The 26369-nt window shown below is 53.5% G+C and overlaps 8 protein-coding genes across 8 annotated transcripts; 4 read left to right on the top strand and 4 right to left on the bottom strand.

Annotated features, from left to right (window-relative positions):
- Positions 1-500: 500 nt before the first annotated feature.
- On the top strand, positions 501-1903 carry ACET3X_008425 (uncharacterized protein; the record flags this gene model as incomplete). The annotated part of the gene is made up of 4 exons (XM_069454597.1): positions 501-522; positions 619-714; positions 780-1067; positions 1119-1903. 4 exons carry the CDS (start codon positions 501-503, stop codon positions 1901-1903), a joined length of 1191 nt encoding a protein of 396 aa, XP_069304027.1.
- Positions 1904-2634: 731 nt separating this feature from the next.
- On the bottom strand, positions 2635-5122 carry ACET3X_008426 (uncharacterized protein). The gene is made up of 3 exons (XM_069454598.1): positions 4840-5122; positions 3794-4782; positions 2635-3739 (listed from the first exon to the last, which is right to left on the bottom strand). Exons 1-3 carry the CDS (start codon positions 5002-5004, stop codon positions 2716-2718), a joined length of 2178 nt encoding a protein of 725 aa, XP_069304028.1. The 5' UTR covers positions 5005-5122; the 3' UTR covers positions 2635-2715.
- Positions 5123-6811: 1689 nt separating this feature from the next.
- On the top strand, positions 6812-9000 carry ACET3X_008427 (uncharacterized protein; the record flags this gene model as incomplete). The annotated part of the gene is made up of 6 exons (XM_069454599.1): positions 6812-6944; positions 7101-7182; positions 7251-7564; positions 7619-8190; positions 8242-8845; positions 8900-9000. The coding sequence occupies 6 exons, from the start codon at positions 6812-6814 to the stop codon at positions 8998-9000; spliced, it is 1806 nt and encodes a 601-aa protein (XP_069304029.1).
- Positions 9001-9390: 390 nt separating this feature from the next.
- ACET3X_008428 (uncharacterized protein) lies at positions 9391-12297 on the bottom strand. Its single transcript, XM_069454600.1, has 5 exons — positions 11892-12297; positions 11798-11827; positions 11590-11739; positions 10703-11359; positions 9391-10653 (listed from the first exon to the last, which is right to left on the bottom strand). The coding sequence occupies exons 1-5, from the start codon at positions 11932-11934 to the stop codon at positions 9572-9574; spliced, it is 1962 nt and encodes a 653-aa protein (XP_069304030.1). The 5' UTR covers positions 11935-12297; the 3' UTR covers positions 9391-9571.
- A 683-nt stretch (positions 12298-12980) lies between these two features.
- Positions 12981-15093, top strand: ACET3X_008429 (uncharacterized protein; the record flags this gene model as incomplete). The annotated part of the gene is made up of 2 exons (XM_069454601.1): positions 12981-13367; positions 13495-15093. 2 exons carry the CDS (start codon positions 12981-12983, stop codon positions 15091-15093), a joined length of 1986 nt encoding a protein of 661 aa, XP_069304031.1.
- Positions 15094-15826: 733 nt separating this feature from the next.
- Positions 15827-17178, bottom strand: ACET3X_008430 (uncharacterized protein; the record flags this gene model as incomplete). The annotated part of the gene is made up of 4 exons (XM_069454602.1): positions 15827-16344; positions 16402-16629; positions 16686-16858; positions 16910-17178. The coding sequence occupies 4 exons, from the start codon at positions 17176-17178 to the stop codon at positions 15827-15829; spliced, it is 1188 nt and encodes a 395-aa protein (XP_069304032.1).
- Positions 17179-21682: 4504 nt separating this feature from the next.
- Positions 21683-23079, top strand: ACET3X_008431 (uncharacterized protein; the record flags this gene model as incomplete). The annotated part of the gene is made up of 3 exons (XM_069454603.1): positions 21683-21797; positions 21853-22343; positions 22408-23079. 3 exons carry the CDS (start codon positions 21683-21685, stop codon positions 23077-23079), a joined length of 1278 nt encoding a protein of 425 aa, XP_069304033.1.
- Positions 23080-23397: 318 nt separating this feature from the next.
- On the bottom strand, positions 23398-24055 carry ACET3X_008432 (uncharacterized protein; the record flags this gene model as incomplete). Its single annotated transcript, XM_069454604.1, has 2 exons — positions 23398-23861; positions 23914-24055. 2 exons carry the CDS (start codon positions 24053-24055, stop codon positions 23398-23400), a joined length of 606 nt encoding a protein of 201 aa, XP_069304034.1.
- Positions 24056-26369: the final 2314 nt, after the last annotated feature.

Genomic DNA, 26369 nt, shown 5'->3' on the forward strand with positions numbered 1-26369 from the left:
CATGACATGCCCTTCTCTTTTGTCCTCGGTGTCTTGTTTATCGTGTCCAAGATCCGGAGCCAGAACGCCAAATGGCATCCTCAAAAGCAGCGGATAACGAAGCTGATTAGTCGATGAGCGAGGATAGCGTTGATGGTCCGAAATCTGTCAGTTATATCTCAGGCTCTCCTACATCCCTGCGTTCTGATTCCCTTTTGGGTTGGCTTGCTGCGGTAGGAGCTTGACTGAGCTCTCACTTTCACCGTCCGAAGTCACTAGCGCTACAGGCCAGTCCTAGCTTGGAGCTCAACGCGATGTACCTCACCGTGAAACATTCCCAAGGGCACATGTTCACTCCACTCTCGCCGTCGCAGCCTTTTCCATCCACAATTTCTCGCACCACCATCACCCACTCGTTTCGGTGCTTATCGCGCGTAATTACGCGACCTTCGTACTTCATAGCTAACCCCACATACTGATTCAAAACCAACTCGTTGCAATTGTCGTCGCAACTGATCAGGATGAAGAGTCTTCGGAGTAAAGGTGAGCTCTTGTGACACTTTCTGCGTGGTTTATGGCCGATTGCAACTCCCGCCCTCGCACACCAACTACAAACGATCAGTGCTAACGAAAACGCAGCCTCGCACTTCTTTCGAGACAGCCCAAGTCGTGATGAGAAGGCCGCTATCACAGACAGCTCGGACGTCGACTTTGACGCTGGGATCCAAGAAGCTGGTATGAAGAAGCGTGGGTATTCATCTGCGTATAGGCGCAGGCATGTAACTAACTCAAACTCGTAGCATCACGGTTCCTTGGGCGCAAGAACGACAAGCCACTGCCCATTTCGCCGTCGGAATCCTCGTCACCTACGCTACTTGCTCTGGTCTCTGACCGCGTGACTGCAACAGAACCGGGCGATAGCTTCGATAACTTGCCTGACTACGATGATGACAATGAGGAAAACATACTTGTACCTGTATCAACTTCGCTAACCCTCTCGGCTCCGTCTGAGCATGACCATATCAATGGTGGATCTGGCTTGCTTAAACTAAAGTCCCGCCCCAGCTTCGCGTTGCTGAAGGACAAAGGTAGGTCACTTAGTACCTGTGCAATAGGCTCAATGTTGACGCAAATTCTAGGCTCGCGCCTCTTCGGAGGCAGGAAGAATAGTAGCCCTACACAGTCATCACAGTTTCCGCCAGTCCCACAGATTCTGGGAAGCGTGTCACTCACCAAGCCACGTCGTCCTGTCCTTACACCTTTAGCCGTAGCTCGCGGATCCCGCATATCTCTTACCAAGGGTCAAGGCCGCAGCATCTCCATTTCGCGCCCACAACTCATGGCACAGCTCTGCAGCCCTCCCATCTTAGAGAACCCTATCACGGTACCTTTCGAGAAGCGCACCGGTCCGCCACCTATTCGTCCTCCTCGCCCCGATAGTCTCGACGACGAGACGTTGGCCTTTATGCGCGAGAGCGGTACCCGTATGGTCCTCCCGTCTAGCAACCGTGCTAGCGCAAGCACAGCGACGGTCTCCACATCCCGTAGTCAAGCCAGTTCAATCGAAGCGCGTCTTGGCTTTCCTTCTGGTTGCGGTACTGCTCCACGCAGCTGCTCCCTCGAGTCTCCCCTCGCGGCGCGCTTCATGTTAGATCCCAATCGGTGTCTTCCCGTCCGCGACAGCAGTGGTAGCGTAGGATACAGTCGCTTCAGCGAGTATGTTCGACACCGACACGACGGTATGCGTGCGCCGGATGGTGTCGATGCAGAGGATCGTGAGATTGGACCTATCGAGCAGTATGATGTAAGCAAGGAAGGTGACTGGATGCTTGAGAAGCGGATTAGTTATGGGCGCGACGGGAATGGGGGCGGTATGTTGTTTCGCGACAGGTGGGGTGGCTTCCACTTTGTCGCTGATATCTGAGGTCGATATAGCGGAGTCTCGAGTGGCTGCAAGGGCCCGACATAGGAGGGTAGTAATGGTGGAGGCATGTCGTTGTTTCGATATGAGAAACATGCAAAACTGCTCCATGTCGTATGAAGAAGTAGTCTGCTCTTCACATAGAGACTGAAACAATCAGGGCAGCGAGAATTGATGAATACATGATCGACGTCTTTCTCAGGAATAGCTGTGCCTCATTTCTATCACTCGTACGCTGCAGCCACTCACTAGACAAGCATGGGTGGTTTGTGTCCATCTCCCTCTTACCTGGAACCACTAGGACATGAATGAGTATCCAGGATTAAACTCCCCGCGTCTGATCCTCTCAGTTGTCCTCATTTACTCCAAACTGGTCTCAGCACTTTACCTTCACCCACTTCTGACGCTAATCGCTGGGATACTTCAACCTCCATCATCAGCTTTCCCTTTCTCGAGCCTACTCACAACGCCAGTTCGCTGTGGGGTCTCCAATGCAATGCGCGTAAGGCTCGCCTCTTGGGGAGGGCAATACCAGAGACCATGGCAGAATACAGGTTCAAGTACCATGTATGGAGGAGACATCAGACAGGGAGCACGGCAAATGGGAATAAAACTGGATCAACAGGAAGTATGCGCCAGTATGAGACAGCGAAGGATCCCTCCAAAGCCAGTACGAAATGTGGGTGAAGTCAACACTCAATTGTTGATTGATTAAGGAATAGTAGTATGAGTAATATCATTAAAGGAGGGGAAACTATACAACTTCCCCCCATACTTATGCAGTAATGTCTAGCAGAGCCCTAAGACACCCATACTCAGTTACTCGTCAGGTTCACGTCGCGAACCAGGGCATCTTCGTCCTTCCGGTATGGGATACCCGCCTTCTGTCTCGCCATATCGTTGATCCACTGACCATTAGGCGCGACATGCTCACCCTTGGAGAGCTCGTCCGCCAGATAAAGCCACGACAGTGCATTTCCCACGGTGCTCACTTCATCGCTAACGTGCTTGCTCGCGTACTCTGACATGGTCGAGTGAAGTTCCGAGTCGGTGAACAGATCATACAAGTGCTTTGCAACAGCGTCGTGATCACCGGGCTTAACCAGGAAGCCAGACTTTCCATCTTGAACTTGCAGGGGGATACCGCCAGCGAGAGTCGCGATGATGGGAGTGCCTTTGTGGAGCGCTTCGCTGACCTTGACTTCAAAGCCTTCGCGGGTGGAGAGCTGAAGGGCGACGTGGGCACAGGACATGAGTGCGTTTAGCATTTGATCTGATGGGCCGATGCGCATGATGATGACATCGTCCTTGAACTCGTTGTAGACCCCGTTGAGAGCAGTCTCGGTTTCCTTGAAGATTCTGGTGGCATCAGGATCATCGACGGCGCCATGTCCAGCTATTACGAGCTGCGGAATATCGGCAAGAGGAGTGTCTTTCATGTAGTTCTTGCGTAAACGGGCGTATGACGCGAGAACGTCAGGTATGCCCTTCGCCGGGTCGAAGCGAGCGATCTGAACAATATACTTGCGGTCTGGATGGGCCAGTTGACGCATGCCAGCTGCAAAGCACTGAACCTTGAGCTCATGGAGGTAGTACTGCTCGTCCCAAGGGTGCATGTGCTTGTTCAAGCCGTCTAGCCAATCCGTAGTTGCGGGCAGGTAGCCCACTTTCTCAGGAGTGACAGTCTTGGGTACGAATGCTCGAACAGGGTGACTGACGAAGACGTCACAGTCTTTGACGTGGTTCCAGATCCAATTCCACACCTCGGATGTAGCGGTTCCTTCTTGATCAGCCAAGTCGGCTCGAACCTGGATATGACTGCGGAAGATGACTGGGCGGCTACGACCAAGTCAGTACACAGCAAAGACGACTAAGATCTGACAGAAAACTAACCTAGGATCTTTCTCCTTGGCAATCTTGACAAGAGTCGGCATTTGAGGATCGTCAACAATAATCACATCGGCGCCGCCCTTCTCGCGAGCCGAAAGAGGGCCACCAAACTCAACCCAATGGCACTTTTCGGTTTCTTCAACCACCCAAGCATCGAGCTCAGCGATCTTGTCGCGGGTAAGTCGCTCACCGGCCGTTGCGACACCTTGGAGGATGTTGTGGTTGTCTTTGGTAATCCTGAAGATGTTGGTCTTTCCATATGGAACGTACCATTTACAGTCTATGCCGAGAAGACGAAGATATCTCATCAGGGCATGCCTCATCAGAGCCACGCCTCCGCCCTGAGCTGTGCTGTTGAAGAACGCGATTTTGGTCCTTTTGTGCTTTAGCGAGTTGGCGTAATGCATAGTTGCAGCCCCTGTAGTATCTGTCCTGATTGTGGAGTCGTAGCTTTCACGCTCGGCTATGCGTACTCGGCCGTCAAGATCAACCAAGACTTGGCGGCGGTGGCCCATCTGAACAGGCAATTCGCCCTTTACGTTGAATTGCTTTACTGTCTTCCTCGCCATACGCTCGGCTTCTTGATCAAGAGGGATCGATGGCTCGTCCTTGTCCTTCGGGTCGGCCGGGAAGATGAATGGTATGATGTCTAGTTCGGTCCACAGGCGGACTGCAAGATGGGGACTTAGGGTAGCGAGTTGGGTCGTCAGAGTAGCACCCATAGGCTTGGACAGATTCTTCTCTCGATAGTTGCTGAGAAACTCAATGAAGGCTTTGGCTAGAGTTTCAGAAACGTCTCCCACAGACATTGGTGTGGATACTCCGGATCCAACGCGGGACGATTCATTCGATGAGTTGCCGTCAGCTGCACTTCTGCCCGGCTCAAGGGATTGGCTTTCGCAGTTGATGGTATAGGTTCCATCGTGCAAAGCAATGCAATAGCGCAAGTCTCCATCGTCTGACTGGGCGACAGCAAGACCTGCGTAGAGAGGCTGCCAATTCCACATATTAGCGGATAATCTTTAAAATGTGGATTTAATGGTACGGACCTCGACGGCGGCCGCAAGAGTTCCCTTTTGTTCCTTGAGTTTGTGGAGCGCGTCCGAGGATTTGAAAGAGGTGATGCTGAGTTGACGTCGCTCGTACGTTGACGACTGACGTCGGTGCACATATGTGGGCCGCTGCTCGGCAGTACTGTCACCCTGAAGCGACATGGTGAACACTACTAGTGTTGAAGTTGGTTCTGTCAGAAGATGGAGCCGGAAGCTTGAGGTAGCGATTAGTTAACTGATAGCAAGTAGCAACCGATGGCAATCTTTGATGATAGCGAAGAATGCTCTGGATTGGAATGTAACTACGGGTGGGTGCAGCGCTTTTATGGTGAGCCTGGGCAATAGCCTGTGACTGCCCCGGACATTGAAGCAGCCACGGCGATTGCGAGCATGCTAAGTGCAGCATGAGCATCACACCAGGAAGCAGTGGCGATTGCTGGTAGCCAGTAGACCGTAGGCCAGTACGGGCTGTCGGATCGCGCATTGAAGAGGATACGCAGCGTCGGCCGCCGGAGACGGTGACTGGAAAGATAGGGATCACAGGATGCGCTCATCGTGGCGACCAGCAGACAATAAGATAGACACGGGAGGATGGGGTGACGCGACGATAGCCTTGACTGCGGGACGAGATCTGGTGAGGTGAGCATTCCGAGATGGCTTCCAAGCCTAAGCCACGGCGCTAGGCACTTTCACGGGTGACTACGAATAAGAAAGAGCGACAGCGACACATTTCTTGAGCTTGTCACGGCACAGCGACGAGGACGACCATATTGCGGGATCTGCTGCGTTGATCTCGATGCAGTGGAAGAGCGTGTCCTTTGACATGAACGAGTTTTCCGTGGCTGTCTTGGACGAATCAGACGCGATACCGCCGGCAGCACGGGGCGCTCGAGGGGCCGCGTGCCATGAATTTGGCTAGATATAGATATAATTCAGCCGCCAAACGCGTCGTGTAACCATCGTGATTACACGTGAGCCAGCACCGCAGATAGAGCGGATACGGGAGACAGCGTTGTTCAACGTGAAGGGGGGTGATACGGATATAAGGTGTGATGCGGCACTGAGAGCGAGGAACTAGTTCTGGGCTCCAAGCATTTGCACAATCCCGGCCGCCATGACACACTGGACCATGTATGCAAAGTCGATCTTCCAAGGACGCTTACAAGTAGAACAGACGGGCGACTAGCTGAAGCACGTCGTGGGGGTGGCAAGTTGCTGTGGAACAAAGTCGTCTGCGTCGATATCAGTACAACTGGGGGTGCTGATGTAAGGTGACAAAACCGATTGTACCCAAACAGGACAAACACGTGTGATATGCAGCTTGGCCCGATGCCCTCTAGCGTGGCGGGAACGGCAGCGTTAGCGCGAGCAAGGGTCCGTCATGATGGGGTGGAGCGGAGCGGCTGACAGGAATGGGGGAAGAGATGCGGTCGAGGCCCTGGAACGAGGGGATTGGGATGTGAGGAGGAACAGTGCCATGGGCGCGTGTCCCAATGCTGCAAGTGGTGCGAAATGTTGCCGTGGCTGAAGAGCAGCTCGGCGCAGAGTCCCAATGCTGATGTTTCCCGCCCGCCGGATTTGAAACGCTGCTTCCTCCGTGCAAGCCAAGCAAAAGCACCAACCACAGACCCACCCATCGTGCGCTCAAACCTCAGCGATCTCACAGCCACCACACCAACTGCAACTCGTCTGCATCGTCTGCATCGTCTGCGTCCCTATCTGCCTTCTTTGACCATCCATCATCCGATACCCGTCGCGCCCACCACAGGGCCGGCCCCGTCAACGTGCACCACTGCTAGATAGCGCGTCTTCGCTGTGCGACAACAGCCTTGCGACCACGAGGCATCCACACGGCTCCGTCGCATACCGCGCCCTGCTGTTCGCGTCTGAGTAGCGCACGACGCGAAGCACATCGACCGCTCATCTTCGTACCGTCCTCGACGAGCACGAGCGCGCGTCAACTGCCAGCATGAACCATTACCCTCCCCGTGTCATGGGAGGCCCCCAAGCTGGCCCGGCCCAGCGCCTCAATGAGCTGCTCGACAACATCAAGACCGAGTTTGAAGCCGAGTCGCAGCGTAGCGTCGATGCCGAAAGCCAGAGTGAGTCTCGTCCATGCCACGCACCCGCGCGCTGAGGCTGCCGCGTTGCAAGACGGAAGCGTCTCTAGAGCAAACTTGCTGCGCATGTCCTTTGGTGCATCCTGTCGCGAAAAGCTCGACTTGTTGCTATGAGCAGCTGCTGACTGCGTCCTCCAGTTACCCGCCACATTCAGGAGATTGAGTTGATTCGCGGCAAGGTCTACTCACTCGAGCAATCACACAACCAGATGAAAGCAAAGTGAGCCCTCCTCTACTCACCGCTTAGGAAGACTGCTGCGGTGCTTTGCATGCTGACCTGCACTCTAGATACGAGGAACGCATCGCCCAGCTGGAGCGCGAACTCGAAGCCCGCGGCGGCCCCAGCCAGAGCTCGCAGCACCACGGCCCCTCGCAGCCTCAGCCCCCTCAGATCGGCCACGGACCTAGTAACCTGTTCGGCGGCATAATGGCAGGCAGTGCGGCGCAAGGTGGCCCGGGACTGGCACCTCCCCCACAGGAGCCGCCCCAGGGCCATGGCATGCCACCACAACTAGGAGGTCCCCAAGGCCCGCCCGGACTCAACCCTGCTCCTGGCCCACCACAGCACTTTGGTGGCTACCAGCAGGGCCCATCTGTGAATGGTCCGTTTTCAACGACTGCTTGTTCTCAACTCCATCTTGGCTAACATGTCGCAGGTTATGGTCAGCCTCCACAGCCCACTGCCTCTCCTGGTGCTAAGCGTCCAGGTCCTGCTCGCGGTCCCCCCAATGGCCCTCCCAACCCCGCGACTCCTCAGCAGAACAACCCTGCTCCCTATCCTGGATCGCCTCAAGTCCCGCGACCAACTCCTCCCCCCAACCATCATCAGCCGCCGAATGCTTTGATGGCGCCCAACCACATTCCTCTCAGCCAGAGCAACGTGCTGGCTGACCTAGACATTGAGCAGTTGCCGGAGAACCTGAAGAAGGAGGGCAGCGATTGGTTCGCCGTCTTCAACCCTCGCTCCAGGCGAGTGCTTGATGTCGACTTGATCCATAACCTGCCGCACCAGAGTGTCGTCTGCTGCGTACGCTTCAGCTTGGACGGTAGGTGGGTTGCGACAGGTTGCAACCGCTCAGCCCAGATTTTCGATGTCGAGACTGGTAACCCTGTCGCGCATCTTCAGGACGGAAGCCTGCCCGAGGACGGTGATCTGTACATCAGGAGCGTCTGCTTCAGTCCCAACGGACAATACCTCGCGACCGGTGCTGAGGACAAGGTCATCAGGGTAAGTCATCTTATCGCGTAATGAATTCGAAAATAGCTAACGCCTGGCTAGGTCTGGGATATTGCCAGCCGCACCATCAAGCACCAATTCACTGGACACGAGCAGGACATCTACTCGCTGGACTTTGCCAGGAACGGCAAGATCATTGCTTCTGGTAGTGGTGACAGGAGTGTCCGTCTGTGGGATCTTGAGTCCAACATGCAAGTCTCCAACTTCTCCATTGAGGACGGTGTCACCACTGTGGCCATTTCCCCAGACAATCTCTATGTGGCAGCTGGATCGCTTGACAAGAGCGTTCGCGTCTGGGACATTCAGACTGGACAGCTTGTTGTACGCCTCGAAGGCGAACACGGCCACAAGGATAGCGTCTACAGTGTTGCTTTCGCTCCTTCTGGAAACCGTCTTGTCAGTGGCAGTCTGGATAAGACAATCAAAATGTGGGAGTTGTCGACCAACAACCGCTTCGCTCCAGGCGGACACCAGCCGAGCGGCAAGTGCATCCGCACTTTTGAGGGCCACAAGGATTTTGTGCTCAGTGTTGCGCTTACCCCGCATGGTGACTGGGTACTGAGTGGTTCCAAGGACCGTGGTGTCCAGTTCTGGGACCCTCACACTGGTGTCGCGCAGCTCATGTTGCAAGGACACAAGAACTCTGGTACGTTTGCAATATCACCAAGGCGTGAGCAAGTCGCTAACAAGGTTTCTTCAGTCATCTCTGTAGCCCCGAGCCCCACAGGCGGCGTCTTCGCTACCGGCAGTGGCGACATGCGTGCGCGTATTTGGAGATTTGACAGGTATCCCGGACCTTAGGCCAGTCATGATTCTGAAGTCAGTCGCGTCACGTTGCGGTCACGGGAAAATTCAGGGGACGAGCAACCTCCCCCGATGAAGAATGAGTCTGTCGATAGTCCGTAGGGAGATGATTTGGATGGTTGGGGAAAACAGGCAAAGGAACATGAGGGCAATTGTGTTGGTTTCGTATTTTTTCGTGTTGGTTTGATGAAGTCAGGCCTCTATTCGGTATTACTTTGATTCCCAATTTTTCTTTACTATAGTGAATGCTGTTGGTGTCACGACTTGATATTGCTGCTTGAGTGTGAAGTGCTGCTTTGCGTGACTCGACGCCGAGCTTGTGTATGCTTCTCTTTTACTACACATAAGCTTTATATCCTTCAAGTGCCCTGTTGGATTGAAACGCGTATTGGATTCAAATTGCAATCTACATGTAATGGGATCTATGAATCGCAGAGACGAAATAGCGGTGACCGCTTTTCACCATGACTCACGACATACGACGCTATGCACCAGGCGAACAAAGTCGCTAGCCAGTATTTCCAAAGATGAGTCAAACGCCATGAATGCCATCCGTCTACTAGTACAATCAAACATTACTAGGACCTGGGCCTTTCCCCTGGTCGAGCAGCAAATGCGGTTTGAGGAAGCCGTCGTCAATCTGCTTGAAAGCGTTGGCGGGATCATGACTGATCTCGCTAAACAGCTGCTTCACTGCGCCCGTGGCAGTGGCGACCCTACTGGAGCCCTCTGCTGCGCCGACCGGCCTTATGCCTGACGTCGGGTATGGAGATGGGTCTCCCAGCAACGGCGACGGACCGCGGTTGGGCGAGCGGCGTGCGCTGGGTGGAAGGTCAAGATCGATGTCATCCTCGTCAGCAGAACCACTATCAGCGGGGCTGAGAAGGTTTTGGTCTGCGCCGTCTTTGGCACGTGGATGGCTCGAATTGCGTCGCATAGCGCCGTTGGGTCGTGTCGGCGGGCTGTTACGACTAGCTGATCCACTTGAGTAGGTAGCGTCTGGTCCGCTGACATTGTTGAGCGAGAAGCCATTTTGGTTCGGGCGTGGAGTGTTTCCATAAGCTTGGCCCTGTTTGCGTGTGTAAGTGCCGCCATTGACGACCTCGATATCGAACTCGTCATCGCTGTCAATCTCTTCGACTACACCAGTGCGAATGCCTAGAATTTCCAGCATGCGCGCAGTGGTGCCTCCAAAGATGATGACAGTCAGGACGACTACAACGAGAACAGTGGCTCGCAGAGTATCACCGTTGTTACCTGTGAGCCCTGCGGCAAGTGCAACACCTACAGCACCACGCAGACCTGCCCAATAGATCATGACCTGGTGGGGATAAGGAATCTCCTCTACAAGCTCGTCGCCGCGACGGCGCTGGCGATATCTCGTGACGGAGTTGATGAGTCTTGAAAGTGGAAACACAGCACACCAACGAGCGGCGCAAATGCCGAAGACGGTGATGAGAATAAAAAGTGGCTTGTAGTCGAGCTTGTCATCGGTGAAGAGCGACAGGCCGAGGTAGATGAAGATGAAGTTCTCCGAGATCTGCGAGGTAACCTGAAAGACAAACTTGGTGGTTAATTGGGTGCGTCGTGACATGTTGTGGTAAGCGTAGTGCTTCAAGCAGATTCCACAAAACAGCAGAGACACGATGCCTGTAGGATGATTAGCTGATAGCTGTAGGCGATAAAGGGTGGCACTGACCAGACATGTGAATGGCGTTGGACAAGAAATAGGTCAAGTACGCGGTGAGGATAATGAGACAACTCTCAGTCTTGGGGAATCGCCTAACATAGGTGAACTTGAGCATCAGAGATACGCCAATGCCCACCATGACACCGATGAACAGACTCCCGAAGAAGACGCCCATGAAGATACCTATGGCTTCGAAGAGGCTGCCGATTCCGAGGTGTTCAGCACCGTCTTTGTACTTTTGCGCAGTCTCGAAGACGACGATGGCGATGGCATCGTTGAGAATGGACTCGCCGAAGATGAGCGTGTACAGCTTTGGTTCTACCTTGTAAGTATCGAAGATGGCAAGAATGGTCACGGGGTCGGTGGCCGAAAGCGTAGCGCCAACGGACATGGCCTCGACGAAGTTGATTTTGAAGCCATCGAGAGGGATCCTGGTCCACAAGAACAGGATGATGCCAAGGACTACGGCGGAGATGAAGGAGCCGGCAAAGGCAAAGGTGAGGATGGTTCCAATGTGGCGGAAGAAATTGCCCTGATGCAGTTCGTAGCCAGCTGAGAGGATAATGGGAGGCAGCAGCAAGTTGAAGAACATCTGATAGTCGAAGCTGACGACATCTCGCACGGAACTGACAGCAGTCAGGCGCAGCAGCAGGCCAACGACCATGCCTGAAGGGCGTTAGCGAGCATCATAGCGCGACCACCTTACGAGATGGACTAGGCGACATGGCAGGGTGGATATGTGCAGATTACCCCACACTTAGTCGGGTGATGGGCTTCAGGCTGCAAGTGATGGGATTTTGCGGCCTTGCCCATGCACACAACGCCGAGCTTGTCTCAACGGATGCCAAGGCCCAAGCAGGCGTCGAGGGTGGTGGTGTGGGCACAAAACAACGTACCGGCAAAAATGGACAGGACCGTCTCATGGACGGCCTGGATCTTGCGCGTGTGCAGTATGTAGCTCGTGAAGAGGGCGATTATCAGGAGCATTATCAGAATGGACAGAGCCCATGATGTGAATATCTCCTTCTGGCCCGCCTCTGGCTCGTCTGTTGGGGGCGCATTAGAGATGGGATCGCCGAGTGTGCGGTGGAGCGGGGAACTGACCGTCCGGGTCTGCGTCGGATGCATCGCGCTCTGCGGCCAACAGTCAGTACGTGTCGCGGGGGATGGCATTTCTGGAAGCTTCGAGGGCGCATACTGAGTAGCTGGCCGACTGCCCACCACCCCATTACAGACGCCATGGTGGTCTCAAGGCCGGGCAGTCATCCACAGCGCGACTGCGTGCGGTGTCGCTGGACGTGTGCGCGCGGGCGGGGCGGGGAGATGAGCGTGTCTGGGAGGTGAAGGGCACAGGCAGGTGGTGGTGGCAGTGGCAGTGGTGGTGGTGGTGGATGCTGGGATGCCACCTGGGCTCTCTGCCTGGCTGGGACGGAACCTGAGGTCCTGAGGCAACGTTGCGCAAGGAGTCGTCGGTCGGGGTACAGTCACGGCCACGCGCGCGGAGCAGGGAGCAGGCAGTGTGGAAAACACTGTACAGCAAGGCAAGGCAAGGCGACACACTGCGATGCGATATGAGGCTGACAATGTATGCACACGGTATTCACTCGTCGGAAGCTCCTGACAGACGCGTCGCCCGCTGCCTCTGCGTCTCGACATGTCTCGGCGTGCTGTTCCAGCGAGCGCCAATCAGCTTGCGGGCTAGCGCCATGGACCAGGGTCTTGAACCGCTGATGCGACGACGTCATGGCACGCACACTGGCTGAGACGGCTGCATGACATGTCCTCAGAATCATCTGCAAGACCTGCTAGGCCCCTTCACCATGCCCCCCCGAGGACGGCTCGCAGACGCATGACCTACACCGCCTCTTGCCAAATTGTGACGACGACGACGCGCGACGGTTGTTATACCTGTCGCCGGCTCGCCCCTCCATCCTCTCTTTGACGCAACAGCACCAAGCACTCCTCCCGATTGCGCACTCTGGTCGAGCATCGAACATCGATCGCCGCCCCAACCATCACCCGTCCCACTAGCGGCTCTTTTCACGGTCAAAGGGCATGGATTAGGTCCCGCCGCGCCACTTGACTTTTGTTGGTAGCCCTGCCTCTCTCACCACCTCTCTCCACCTGTTGCGTCTCGCACCTACCCACCGTTGCTCCTGCCAATCACAATCTCGCCGGCCCTTACAGCCTGACCCCCCCACAAGCCTCCAGGGCTGACCACGTCGGCACGCGCAGCCCATAGCAAAGTACCACGTCCACACCCACCGCGACTGCCACCTGTGCCAGCATGTCGTCTTCACGGCCCCACGGCAGGGACTCGCCCTCGCCCTCTCCTCTTTCCTCTCCTCCCTCCAGACTCGACACAGCGACCCGCCCGCGCCCACGACCCAAGCTCGTTTCCTTTGGCCGCGACTCACTCATGGGCGGACGGCCCGACACTGAAGGCCACACGCACGTAGAAATCATCCACGAAAACTCGCCCACCATCATCCCCCAGAGAATGTCTTCCGAAGTCGATCCGCTCCTTAAGGAGGCCTTGTCGCCTGACGACGATGACGACTGGCTGGGCGAACAGCAGGTCGAGGAGACCAAGAGCAGTTGGTTCCTCTTCTTGCTCACCTTTGGTGGCCTCGGTCTGCAAATAGGATGGTCCGTAGAGACGTCCAACGGATCCGTAAGTGCTTTTTCTCCATGCAAATCTTCACCACGACGGCATGGACCCTGCATGTAGATCCGGCCCATGATCCGTCGGACCACCGCAGCTCCTTCTCAAATGCCAAACGTGCTAACCATGTGTGCAGCCATACCTGCTCTCACTCGGTCTGAGCAAGTCGATGCTTGCCCTCGTGTGGATTGCCGGCCCGCTCTCCGGTGTACTCGTGCAACCCTACGTCGGTCTCAAGAGCGACAACTGCCGTCTGCGCTGGGGCAAGCGGAGGCCTTTCATCATCGGTGGTGCCGCTGCCACCATCGTGTCCCTCATGGTCCTCGCTTGGGCAAGGGAAATCGTCGGTGGCTTCTTGGGCCTCTTCGGTGCTGACCCAGAGTCAAGCGGTGTCAAGACCTGCATCATGCTGTTTGCCGTCTTGTTTGTGTACGTGCTGGATTTCGCTATCAACGTCATCCAAGCCGGTGTACGAGCATACATTGTCGACGTAGCACCCACTCATCAACAAGAGTCTGCTAATGCATGGCTCATGCGCTCCGCTGGTATCGGCAATATTCTGGGCTACCTAGCAGGTTACATCAATCTGCCAGACTATCTTCCCTGGCTCGGTGGTACGCAGTTCAAGGTCTTGTGCGCCATCGCCTCCTTTGTCATGATCCTCACGGTTGGCATCAGTTGCTCGACCTGCTCGGAACGCGATCCTCAGTTCGACACCGCACCAGCCGAGCAGAAGGACGGTGTTATTGCCTTCTTCAAGGGTCTCGCGCGCTCGGTCAAGAAGCTGCCTCCTCAGATTAAGAAGGTCTGCGCTGTTCAGTTCTTCGCTTGGATCGGATGGTTTCCTTTTCTCTTCTACATTACCACCTACGTCGGCGAGATATATGCCGATCCCTACTTTGAGGAGAACCCCCACCTGCCAGACTCCAAGATTGACGAAATTCTGGAGAACGGTACCAGAATTGGCACCAGAGCCCTTTTAATTTTTGCCATCACCACCTTCTTCGCCTCTGTCTTCCTGCCATTCGTCATTCCTCCGACCTTTCAAGCTCCGGAACCTGACCGTCCGATGACACCGGCAACGCCCATGACACCAACGACTCCACACTCCATGGGTGGCTCTGGCTACTTTGCCCTAGGGCCCGCCCCCAAGAGAGACTCGAACAAAATCACGGACAAGATATCCAGGTCAATGGAGATGTTGCAGATCAGGTCGCTTACCCTTCGTCGGTCCTGGTTCATATCGCACATCCTCTTCACCGTACTCATGGCCCTCACCTTCTTCGTTCGTAGTACGTGGGGAGCGACTGTCCTTGTCGGTGCTATTGGTATCCCTTGGTGTGTCACCAACTGGGCGCCGTTTGCCATCATTTCTTCCGAGATCTCCAAGAGAGATGCCATCCGCCGTGGCATCATCAAGCCTCGTGACCGCGAGTCACAGCTCATCGCCGAGGGTGAGGACGACGGTTCGGGCGCCGACTCTGCCGGTGTCGTCTTGGGAATCCACAACGTCGCCATTGCAGCGCCGCAGGTCATCGCCACGCTCGTCAGTGCCATCATGTTCAAGCTTCTACAAAAGCCCAGAGGCACAGCAGGCGACACAAGTGTGGCCTGGGTGCTGCGCTTTGGTGGCGTCTGCGCTCTAGTTGCTGCATGGTTGACACTGCAAGTCAACGAAGAAAAGGAGGAGGAGGTGGAGGAGGAGGAACCCTTCAGGAGGAGGCGGATGTCTTAGGACGACTTCGACGAACAGTCTGTTTCACGCCTAAGACAGGACTTGGAGCGGTCATTAAGCCGAGAGAACTCGTCAACCGAGGGGACATTGAGTTCGCAAGACGACGGGAACGACGAATGAGTCGAGAAGGAATGACTTCAACGAACAGCATACGTTACACTACACGAAGGGCCGCACGGCTTGACGCTAGCGTCGCACAGGACCGGCTTGGATTGCGATGCATCTTAAGGCGAAACAAAGGCGTTCTTGTTTGGGTTTGAGCGAGCGAGCGAGCATAGCTTTGTTTTGTGAGCGCGCACGCGGAGTTTTGGGACGTACACATGGATTGGTAGAGGGGAAAATCAACTTGGCGCACTCCTTTAGGGTAACATCATCTTACTAGGCAAACACTGGCACATTTAGAGCGTGATGGAATAGTATCATATTAACTCTGCTACCACGCTACCCAGAACGATTCGCAACAGAGAGGCCGGCCCGTCTGTCTTTGCTTCACAGCCTAGCACACGATTACGAAAACGACGATGCTTACCAAACAAGAGTTCGCTTGCGCTGTTTGGGACTCTGCTACTATGTAGACAGTTGAAGCAATGTTTTCAATGATGGTTTTACTTGACGACTTCCTCTTCCACTGAATGGCCCATCTATATACAACATGCCTTGTTCTCAGCAGGCATCATCTCTTTCTACCTTTATGCTACCGACTCTGTCGATGAGACTTGAAGTAGCCACGACTTTACAAAGCAGGCTTAGCGTTCCTGACGAGCATCTCAAAGTACGCCTGGTTCCACTGGCCCGCCTCAGGACTCGGCTTGAAGCTCTCTGACTTGCCGCAGAAAGAGTCGTATCTAGTTGCCGAGCTGTCACTAGTACCGTCACTCTCGCCACCAGGCTTAACCCACACAAACGCATCGACAAGGCTGGATCCCGTGTTGCTCGTGGGACGAACGCCGAATCCAGCGCCGTTGATGTTGCACCAGTTGCCCCACTCCTGGCGCAGACCGGTAACGCCGTTGCGGCCTGTATCGACAATGGCCTGGCCGGGCATACCTGCGGATCTGAGCTCAGGGGAGAAGAGCTCGACGTACTTCTTCTCGTTTTGTGCTTTGTTCCATTGGGCGTCGGTGGCCTTGGAGAATTCTCCTGGAGTCAGGTCCCAGGCGTTCCAGCCGGCAACATTGGTGGCGACGCCGCGGACGGACTTGGGGCTGCCAGCGTTCTTGTAGACGGTGGCGAGTTCCTTGGCTCCGGGCTCTGTAGGACATTGTTAGTGATTAGTTGAGCTTCTAGAGGCGATGAGAAGACGCTTACTCAGGTTGTCGTTCCAGCCGAGCCAGCCTCCGTGACCGGCATCGATGTACATGGCAATGTTCGGCAAGTTGAGTTGCTTCAAGGCATATGCGACGCCCTCGCGGTAGCCAGAGGCAGAGTCTTTGCACGTCTGGAGGTTGGAGTTGGTGACCAAGTTGGGCAGGGAATCGGGCTCGATGACGAGAGCGATGGCGGTATTGGGGTACTTTTTGAAGATGGCGACAATGGCTAATGTGTCATCAGTATGGGTCGAGCTCGATGAAAAAAAAAAGAAACAGACGTACGGTCAATGTACTCCCTCTTGTAGATGTCAATCTCGCCTACGGCAAGTTCACCGTTGGAGGCCTTGGCTGCGCAATCACGACCGGGCAGATCGTAGATAACGAGTGCAGCAATCTCGCCGCAGGGAACGTCTTTGATGCCGTCCTCGACAACGGAGATCTTGTCACGGGTGTCACTAAACGTTTGTTAGTCCAAACCCACGCAAAGGAAGAGCTCGCCACCTCACATCCACAGGAAAGTTCCAACGTCAGCGACCTTCAGAGCAGCAGAAGCCAGGGCAGTGTCGGTCATCTGAGCAGCCGCAGATACAACCTCGGAAGAGTAGAACTTGTTGGCGTAGATTGAACGGGACGCAAAGGGGTTTCCAGACAGGGTAACGGGAGTGGCACATGCTGCAGCTTGGCGGGCAGTGATAGGGCCATTCTCAGTGGGAGAAGGAAGCGCAAAAGCGCCGGTAACGACCGAAGCCACGGCGAAAGAAAATAGACACTTCATTTTGACGTCTGGATGTGGTGGTTTGGGTACCTGGGAGTGTCGATGCTGTAAGGTCTGGGGGATACTGAGAGCTTCTTATATCGATGTTGGTGGTATGCTGCTAGTGGGATGCCAACTCAGTACTAAGGTACCTGTTCATCAGGAAGTAGGCCCGTGAAATGCGAAAGTCAGTCTTTGGCTGAGGTCGGCGCGATCGGCGCTTGGGATATGAGGCTTAGATGAAGGATTATCAGCGGCAGCATGGTACTATAGTAAATCCCCAGTCAAGTGATCTTAATCGAAGGCGAGGCAAGAGCTAGCATCTTCGGAGTGGGTTCGGTCTCTGTATTGGAACCTTTTTCAAAGCTGGACTGGCGCCGATGAGACATTGCCGTCTCGCAATTCGCCATCATGGAAATTGTACTGTGAGAGACTTGTTCGGTACTCTATTCGGTTTGTCCGACGAGGACATGCTCTATTCGTTCCCCGATATTAGCTTGCTATGTTTCTGGTCGCTTGGATCAGATTTACAGAGTAAATAGATGAACGTTTACATGATACACCATAGGGCGGCGGCGGCGGTGGTCATTCACCGGGTCTCCTACCCCGCGATCTTCGCGCTTAGCTTCCGGCCTTGCTACGAGTGCCACGATTGGGGAATAGGACTCGTTGATGTGTCATCGGTTTATGAGTTGCGATCATCTTCTGTGGCCGATTTCCAGGTATTGCAGTGCTCACAGATGGAGAGTCAATCCTCTGATTGTGTCAGAAGTAGATGCCTTCGGACTGAATAATGCACCTGCGAGCTCTTTGGTTCCTCTGAAGGTTTGTTGACAGCATCGTGCAGTTTCACAGGCGGATTTCCTCATCGCTACGACAGTGGTTGACACGACTGGAGACAAAAGGACGCGAATCAGCGCGTCCAATATAGTTGCATCAGGTGGTGGTTAGGCCATGAGAGGCCTATGGTACAATTGAATCAGGTACGCGAAGGCGACCCGGAAATCTGTGGCCGGAAGAGCTTCTCGAATAACTATAATGTACACATGACAGTCGAGATTGATGAAGGTTGAACTTGAAAGCTCCTTAACCTTGCATTTATCCTGATGCATTCCAAATGAACCGCCGTAACGAATGGGAAACCTGGTCAGCAATATAGCCAATGCTCGTTACTGATTTGATATGCTCGAACGAAAGCCGTGTGATGCAGCATGAGCGCCTAAGGTAAGATTCTAGAAAGCCAAGATCGAGAGAGCTTCCGAACATGAGTCTGCCTGGTTAGAATTTATGAGTGCACGGCAGGGTGCTGCGACATAGACAGCCGCATGAATACGCGTTATACCCTGGTGTCAAGGTTCTGTCGCGTGAATAATACCACATATCATCCCCAATCTCTTGTCGCACTGGACGACTGCCGACACACAATCGCATCATAGCGCCGCGTGTGAAACCTAGCGCTCTCGATGGTACGGTAATTTATCCAAGTTCAGTATGTTGTAAACTCATCTGAAGGCGTCGGATTACTTCAGTCTATGTTTGAATTGCACGACGCACCTCTTGGTGCATCACTCCCACTAACATGGAAAGGTGTGTGAATGAATGAGCGCTCGAGATGTGAAAGGCAACAAAGAATCTGAAACCGGTACACGGCGACGGCAGCAGTGCTTGAGGGGTGATATGTGACTGGGTGAGGAAAGTGAGGTGGTTTGTGTTCGCAGATGCCGGAGTGGTCGGATAATTGAAGATTGATTACGCTAAAAGTGAGCCGATTCCAATTCCGTCTTAGCGCCAATATGGAGCTCAGCGCCATCGCCTCGCAAGCCTCGCGCTTGAGGAAGATTTTTGAGCTTGTGTGAACGTCTGTGACCTCTGAGACGATGGAAAGTCCCCGGAAATTCCGTATTGTGAGCAAGCTAGAAGAAATTTTCATAGTACCTAGGTAATCCCCCTTGTTGACACCAACGGACTTGCTGCAATCCAGCAAAACCTTCCGAGGTTGACATGGCCTTAGGAGACCCCTGTGGCTCTGCGTCGGGACATCAGCTAAATATCCATGACTGTTATATATTGATGATACCAGAGTATGGATTGGATCACATGCCCCAAGGAGGACAGATGCCTGGGTGTGTGTGTGAATCGCACCGGCTACAGATGGCAGGATGAGCAGGGAAAGAGGGCTTCGAAAGCACGTTTCTCCAACGAGGCGCATTGAATATGTGCGTAGGTGCTCTACCAGTTGTCGCCGATGTCACGCCGGTCTCCGTTTGTAGTGAACAGAGTACTGCAGTTCTTGTCGAATCACGTTACTCTCTGGCTCAAAGTATCTCTCCTCTTGCTGGAAGGGCCTAGGCTTCTCGAAGGTGATGAAACTAGAGCATTGTTCGACAGTGCTTCAGATCTGAGCTTGACTCGCGTCGTATGTTGTTCGAAACAGCATTCTGCCTAGGACGAGGCTGTATCGATGGAGACCTCATGCAAAATCAAGTGAGGTGATGTTTTCTGTGATTCTTCCGTGTTTCTCGATGTAGCACTTCGGGCAGACAATTTTTATCCCTGAGACGACCCGTGAACGCGCATGAGCTCACCGTGACCAAATCAGTGGTGATAAATTCCGTAAATCGCTTGGGCGCGTAAACTTCAAAGTAGCTGGATGTCCTGGATGTCCCACGTTCGCGTCCTCGCGGTCTGCGATGTTGTCGCCGGACCAAAAATTGCTGAGCAATGTCCAGTTCTTACGTTGTAAAATCAGGATGTAAGCACACAGGGCTTATTGTGGCGTCGCCTCCGAGATTGCAGTGCTGATCATGACCCGGTGTTAATATCATGTTCCAGCAAGAGCTTCATTTCCCACCTAACTGCAAGACCTTTGAGTGCTCTGACTCCATGGGCCTTGCATCCCGGCACTCCTTGAGAGGTGTGTGCGCCTTGCTATCGCTCTCCAATTGTTTGTTCTTCCGCGTTGTTTCTAATGGCTGAGGTCTGAACCTGTCCTGCACCTATTCTTTGATGCTCATCGCTACTTGGTTGGAATACGGTTCATCAACCATGTTGCCGATTGTAAGCGCTAAGATGGGAGTGCATAGTGTGGTATGACACAGAATTCGTTACGGACTGCCTATAACCATGTCAATAGAACGCTATACCGTGACGTGCCAGAGCCTATCGTTTCTCGACGCCGTGCTGGAGTATTGCACCCGGCAATCGATAATATAGAGGCTGTTGAGGTTCAGCTGACGACCCTCACGACGTGATTACATTTAGCATACGCGGTGTGCTTGACTTTGGATTCGTACTCTCTGGACGAAAATACAGAGCAAAATCTGCGCACGCTTAACTCTTACGAACGCGAATCCTCGGCGAAAGGGTCATGTCATTCAATAAAGCTCTAGAGGATGTGAGTTGTCGTACAAGGCGCGAAGGATTTGCACGCGGCTTGGGGAGTGTGGTGTTGCTGTGCAACGTGGACGAACGGGGTGGGTTGACACCGAGGCACGGGACGGCCCCCCACACCATCCAGATGTTCGATCAACAACGCTGCCGTCGTCCAATCAGCTTACGTTCTTTGTGCGACTATTAATACACAAAATGCATCAAGCATCTAGAACCCTACAATTCTCGATACACAACGTTTCCACTTGGGCAAGCTTCATCCAAGCTTCCATATTCACAAACTGAGGTGACGTATCGTGTGGCCCCGGTGAAGAACGGTATCGGCGTCCCTTGCGTAAACTGCATCTGGCGTGCGATCCTTGCATACCCAATCCGCGGACTAGGTGGCGTCGGTTACACGACGCTTACATTGTCTGGATTGATTCGCTAAAGCATCCACATAAACCGGCGAACGTCCCGATAACGGCAGCTGATTTCCAGCCCTAGCACACGGCTTGTAATAATCATGTGTAGTTTTGCCTGGAGAATCTGCATCTGGATCGCGTTAGCAGCATTCCAATGGGACAATTTTTCCGCTCAACGTCTCTCTCTCCTCTTAGGACATCTCTTGTCCCTGTCGATTGTCGTTGGTCTGCAGTGCCGCAGTTCACACAATGGCAATCTTTGGGGAAGCAAAAATTGCGAATGCCGAAGAGTACGACATCGGAAGCAATGAATCCAGCGCAACGGATAGGATGTATGCCAGTGTACTGGGAGGCACAGCTCATGATGCATCGGACATGCACAGGATGGGCAAGAAACAGGAACTGCGGGTACTGTCACTTGTTGCAACCTGTATGAAGTGGCTCTACTGATTGTGCAATCAGAGGAATTTCCGCCTGATCTCCATCATCGGGTTCGTGGTTGTACTGCAGTCAACGTGGGAGAGTGCTCTGTTGTAAGTTCTTCTTACCTGGCGTGACAATGCCTCCCTGCTTACTCGCGGCAAGGTCTGCGTATTTTGGAGTAAGTCGTAAATATGCGAAATGCACATCTGATATGTACTGACATCGTATCTCCATTTTTCCAGCTGCTCAATGGAGGTACGGCAGGTGTCATCTGGATGATGATTGTTACATGGATCTTCGTCCTAGCCATGATCGCCTCCCTCGCTGAGATGGCATCGATGGCTCCAACTGCTGGTGGCCAATACCACTGGGTTAGCGAATTTGCGCCGCCATTATTTCAAAAGTCGCTTAGTTACATCGTGGGTACGTTTCAGACTGAGCTATATCACTACGCCCAATGTGCTGACAGTATATCCAGGGTGGTCTGCGGCCGTCGGTTGGGTCAGTGGCATTCCCGCTTGTGCACAAATGCTTTCGAGTCTTGTCATCGGGATGGTCCTTCTTGCGTATCCAGACGCGGACATTGGAAAGCTATGGCATGTCACGCTTCTGATGATGCTCTGGTTGGTACTCATGGTCGGATTCAACATCTTCCTGGCACAGCATCTGCCCCTCGCCGAAGGTATCGGTCTCGTCTTGCATGTTTTTGCCTTCTTCGCCTTTTTGATCCTCTTTTGGGCGATGGCAGAGCGGTCTCCTGCAAATGAGGTTTTCACGACATGGACGAACGGAGGAGAGTGGAGCTCGATGGGCGTTTCTGCGCTAGTTGGCCTCTCAACCCCACTGTGGTGCTTCATTGGTCCAGATGCGGGCGCCCATATGTCTGAAGAATTGAAAGACGCCTCCGTAGTGCTTCCCAGAGCAATGATGTGGGCTGTCTTCTTCAATGGCATCTTTGGATGCATCATGGTAAGAACGCATGAGCATCACGCTGGATATGACACATATACTGACATCGTACCTGCTGTTATAGATGGTCACATTTGTAATGTGCGGCGGCGCTCTCGATTCTGTCCTAGAATCGCCAACGGGACAACCTGTGCTCCAGGCTGTATATAACGCCACAGGTTCTGTTGTCGGCACAGAAATCATGGGGGCGCTGCTTGTCATTCTCGTCTTCTTCGCGGCAGTTTCTGTCACTGCGGCTTCTTCGCGTCAGATCTGGGCCTTTGCACGCGACAAAGGACTTCCATTCTCCGTGTGGATCGAGCAAGTTCCAGCCGGCTGGGACATTCCTGTAAATGCGCTCCTCGTCTGCCTCGGATTTTCATGTGTGCTCGCGTGCATAAACTTCAGTTCCGACGTCGCTCTGAACGCCATCATATCCATCTCCAACGCTGCTCTCATCTTCTCCTACATCGTATCGATTGGATGTGTCCGATTGAAGCGTTTCCGCGGTGAGCCATTGCTGCGTCGACGCTGGAGCTTGGGCAAGTTCGGAGGTATCGTCAATGATCTTGCTCTTGCTTTCCTGGTCGTCTCTTTCGTTTTCTCTTTCTTCCCCATGGTCCCAGACCCCTCTATTACAGATATGAACTTCGCGTCGCTCATGTTTGGCGCTATGGCGATCGTCGCCACTGTCAATTATTTCCTGAGTGCACGGTACAGCTACGTTGCGCCTGTTTCGCTGTTAAAACGGGACTAGATGGCGAATGTATTGTTCCAGCGATTGTTTGAGGCCTATAGATGAATATATTAGCATGCTATGAACGTGTACTTGGTAGTCTGTCATGAGGGACCAGCGTAGTTTAGAAGTTGGGCTTTGTTACAAAACAAACCTGAGAACCTCTCCGCTCATACGTGAATAGTGCTAACACCTCTTGTCTTGCACTTTGAGAATGGCCTAGTTGTCGTTCTGCTGACCTTCGGCGGGCCAGGGCAAGGAGAAGACGTTTCCGGTTCGTCATACTCATCGTCTGTCTCGCCTTCAGCGTCTTGGTCAGCGATGCTACCGTCACTGTCGTCACTGGATGCATCTACGTCCTGGCCCCAGCTCAGCAAGCTCATCTTCTAGCGCCAGGTCAAGCTGAGGGCTGGATACCTCAGGCGCTTGAGCTGGTGAAAACGAAACTCGCCGCTCAGACACGTGGTCTTCAACGCCGTTAATATTGCCGTCTTCTGAGTTGTACGGATGGTAGCTGGGTGCCCATGAGCTGCACTCGGACCGCGGAGACTGTACCAATGATGCGACCGGGGGGTTGTTAGAGATAGGGCTGCTCATCGAGGCGCGGAAGGCACCCATCTCCTCCATGGCCTTGTCGTAGTTCTCTTCCAGTGCCGCTATGCGGGCTTCGTGCTGGTGTACCGTGTCGATGGCTTCGTCGAGCAGGCTCTCGCGCGCCGCCATGCACCTCTTAGTAATCTCCACTTCATTCTTTACGACCTTTCTCACGAGCTCCTGGAGCTCTCTCTTGGTCATACCGATCTCTGGTACTATATTAGACCCTTCGGTTGAAGAGAAATAGTTGTCAAGACTTACCTGGACTTGTTTTGGTGATCGTGCTGTACGTTGCCACTTTGTAGCCAGCCAGCAAAACAAACATGGCGAAGCCCATGACGAGGGAGAAAGCGAAGAGATCGCTCTGCGGTTCGTAGTACCTTGGTGGGAGGTAGGCTTCCATTGCAGTGTTGGTGGGTATGGGTTTGTTTATGCGGGTGAGTATGTAGTGACCTGGGAAAGTTGCTGTTGTGTATATCGAAGAAGCTGGTTCTAAAACGAGAAGGGGTTCCAGAGGGAAGTTTTTAAAATGATAACGATGTCAATGTGAAGGGTGGGCGAACACGCGAGTCGTGGCAATAGAGCTCACCTTCACTCCGGGACTATACCTGATCACATCGTCTTTATTCAGCATTAATAGCCTTACAATACGATAAATTGTTAAAGTTGACTTGAGAACTGTTGGAATTGTGTCCAACCTCGCTGTCGACTGAGAGTATATTAAAAGCCTCGGGAAGCCGTTCTGGTCAACCCGCTTTATCAGGGCATGATGTCGCATCTTCCAACCCAGGCATTACGTGTCTAGCGGCGACTCGGTCTGTAAATGCGGAGGTTTGAATCTTTTGACCAAAAGTACGCGGAAAATGGACTGTGATGACTGGTGGTGGAAAGACCTTTGAGGCATGCCACTACGATTGTTGCTCGGATATGAGGATCATTGTGATCTGAAAACAAGCACTCGAGATTACTGAGCCAGGTCTTTGTATTTCACTGAGGGTAGACAAATTCCAAAACGTTCATGTAATAAAGTGAAGTCGTTAGGCTTACAGCAGGGACGTCTTACGCGTCACGCTAGCATGACTCGTAACTATGACGCCATCTGGAACGCGTCGCGATGTCTCGAACATCCGCGCGTAGCTCTTTCTCCTTGTGAGCCAGTCACAGCCAATAGTCTTACCGTCCGATGCTGCACACTCAGGTCGGAAACGCGTTCGAAGTTGCAGCAGCAGCAAGCCCGACCTGAATGCAGCTGTTCACTCCTCCAAGAAGCAACCACATGATACACGCAGACACAGTTCACTTGGCGATGATCGAAACGCGAATCAGAGGGCAGAGCCACGCGTAACACTTAACAATGACGAGTCGGTTATGCAAACGCTGTACAAATGCTCCTCCTCATGCACAGAGAATTCGGTGCATGTGCGCACTCTTACGGGATTACGGCCTGAAACCTGACCAGCCAACAATTGTCTGAGGCACTATCATGAGAGCGACGTGATTATGGCGCATCGTTCGATATACTTGCATTACCGAGGCACGAACGTAATTGGAAGCAAAGAAAGTTCCTACGTTGGCGTATGGGCTCAGCTACGAAGCGCTACAAGAGGTCAGATCAACGTCGCCGCTTGACAGACGCTCCTCGTTCTTGAACGCCGTTATCATCAGGCGTTGTATATGGGCAACGGGTCTGTCAAAGAGCTTATCAATACCCACTCTAGGAAGACTCCCCAAGGTACCAGCATCTAACAGTGTAGCCATAGCGCCTACGCCGAATCACCTGGGACATCTAGCTATTCGAGCCATCCTTCGATCGATCGCGCTGTATCTCAGCTGGCATCTCAAGGTGTCAAGCTCAGGCGTAGAAGAGACGACCATCGAGAGACCGCTGAAGATGTGAAGGCCTTCTATCAGAAACATCGTGCAGAGGACTCGTTAAGAGTACACATTGATCGGCGGTTGACTGATCTGACATCATAGAACGTTTTACGAGTTGCTCGAACCACGAACGACACCAAAAGCCCACAACTACTAATTAGCAATCTTTGCTGCACTTTGACTTTCAAGCATATAATCTGTCTCTTTACCCCGCATTCTAGTAGCATGCCGAATTCATAGTCTAGTTCCTTGACGCGTCCGGACTAGCGTCGTCGACTTCACTATGAATTGGTATCACCGTACCTTTTCGGCCTCACCACCTCCGCGTCTCTTTACCTCTGGACATCGAAAATACTCCAGAATCAGCCGCAACCAACATGAGTTACTCCACAAGGCGTGTTCCGCTGGATTCGTCGCAAAGGGAAATGCCATACCCTGACCGCATTGAGGACTGGCTAGCGAAGCTGGAGAGCAAAGACTCCGAGACAGATGAAAGCGAAGGCCACCAAAGCACCCAAAATGAGATACGAGCCTTGGAACCCACGACTCCCATCAAGCAAGCAAACGCACGTTCAGCACCGGATGAGGTTTCGCCCACCGACACTACGTTCTCCGGGTCGAGTATTTTCGATAGGCCTCTCCGCAAATGCTTGTTTGGTAGCCCTGCTCCGAGATGCGAAGTACGAGATGGTGACTCCGATACGACCAGCATCGGTAGTACGGATTGGGAGCCAGCAACCAAGACTGAACGTCCAGTTGAGCGGCTGGCGCCACCCCACTTTTCTCTACAACCCAGCGTGCCATCGGCCAGTGTCGACCTCTGTGATTCGACTTCAAATGCG

The sequence above is a fragment of the Alternaria dauci genome, chromosome 8, assembly GCF_042100115.1.
Source record: "Alternaria dauci strain A2016 chromosome 8, whole genome shotgun sequence".
Taxonomy (NCBI): domain Eukaryota; kingdom Fungi; phylum Ascomycota; class Dothideomycetes; order Pleosporales; family Pleosporaceae; genus Alternaria; species Alternaria dauci.

What these genes read in the sequence shown, in the direction of transcription:
- ACET3X_008426 (XM_069454598.1), bottom strand. Translation starts at nt 5,004, where the DNA reads ATGTCGCTTCAGGGTGACAGTACTGCCGAGCAGCGGCCCACATATGTG. An exon ending in CTCTTGCGGCCGCCGTCGAG is followed by an intron (nt 4,783 to 4,839) that starts GTCCGTACCATT and finishes TGGAATTGGCAG; the next exon opens with CCTCTCTACGCAGGTCTTGC. An exon ending in GCCAAGGAGAAAGATCCTAG is followed by an intron (nt 3,740 to 3,793) that starts GTTAGTTTTCTG and finishes ACTTGGTCGTAG; the next exon opens with CCGCCCAGTCATCTTCCGCA.
- ACET3X_008428 (XM_069454600.1), bottom strand. Translation starts at nt 11,934, where the DNA reads ATGGCGTCTGTAATGGGGTGGTGGGCAGTCGGCCAGCTACTCA. An exon ending in ATCCGACGCAGACCCGGACG is followed by an intron (nt 11,740 to 11,797) that starts GTCAGTTCCCCG and finishes CGCCCCCAACAG; the next exon opens with ACGAGCCAGAGGCGGGCCAG. An exon ending in CAACGCCATTCACATGTCTG is followed by an intron (nt 10,654 to 10,702) that starts GTCAGTGCCACC and finishes ATCATCCTACAG; the next exon opens with GCATCGTGTCTCTGCTGTTT.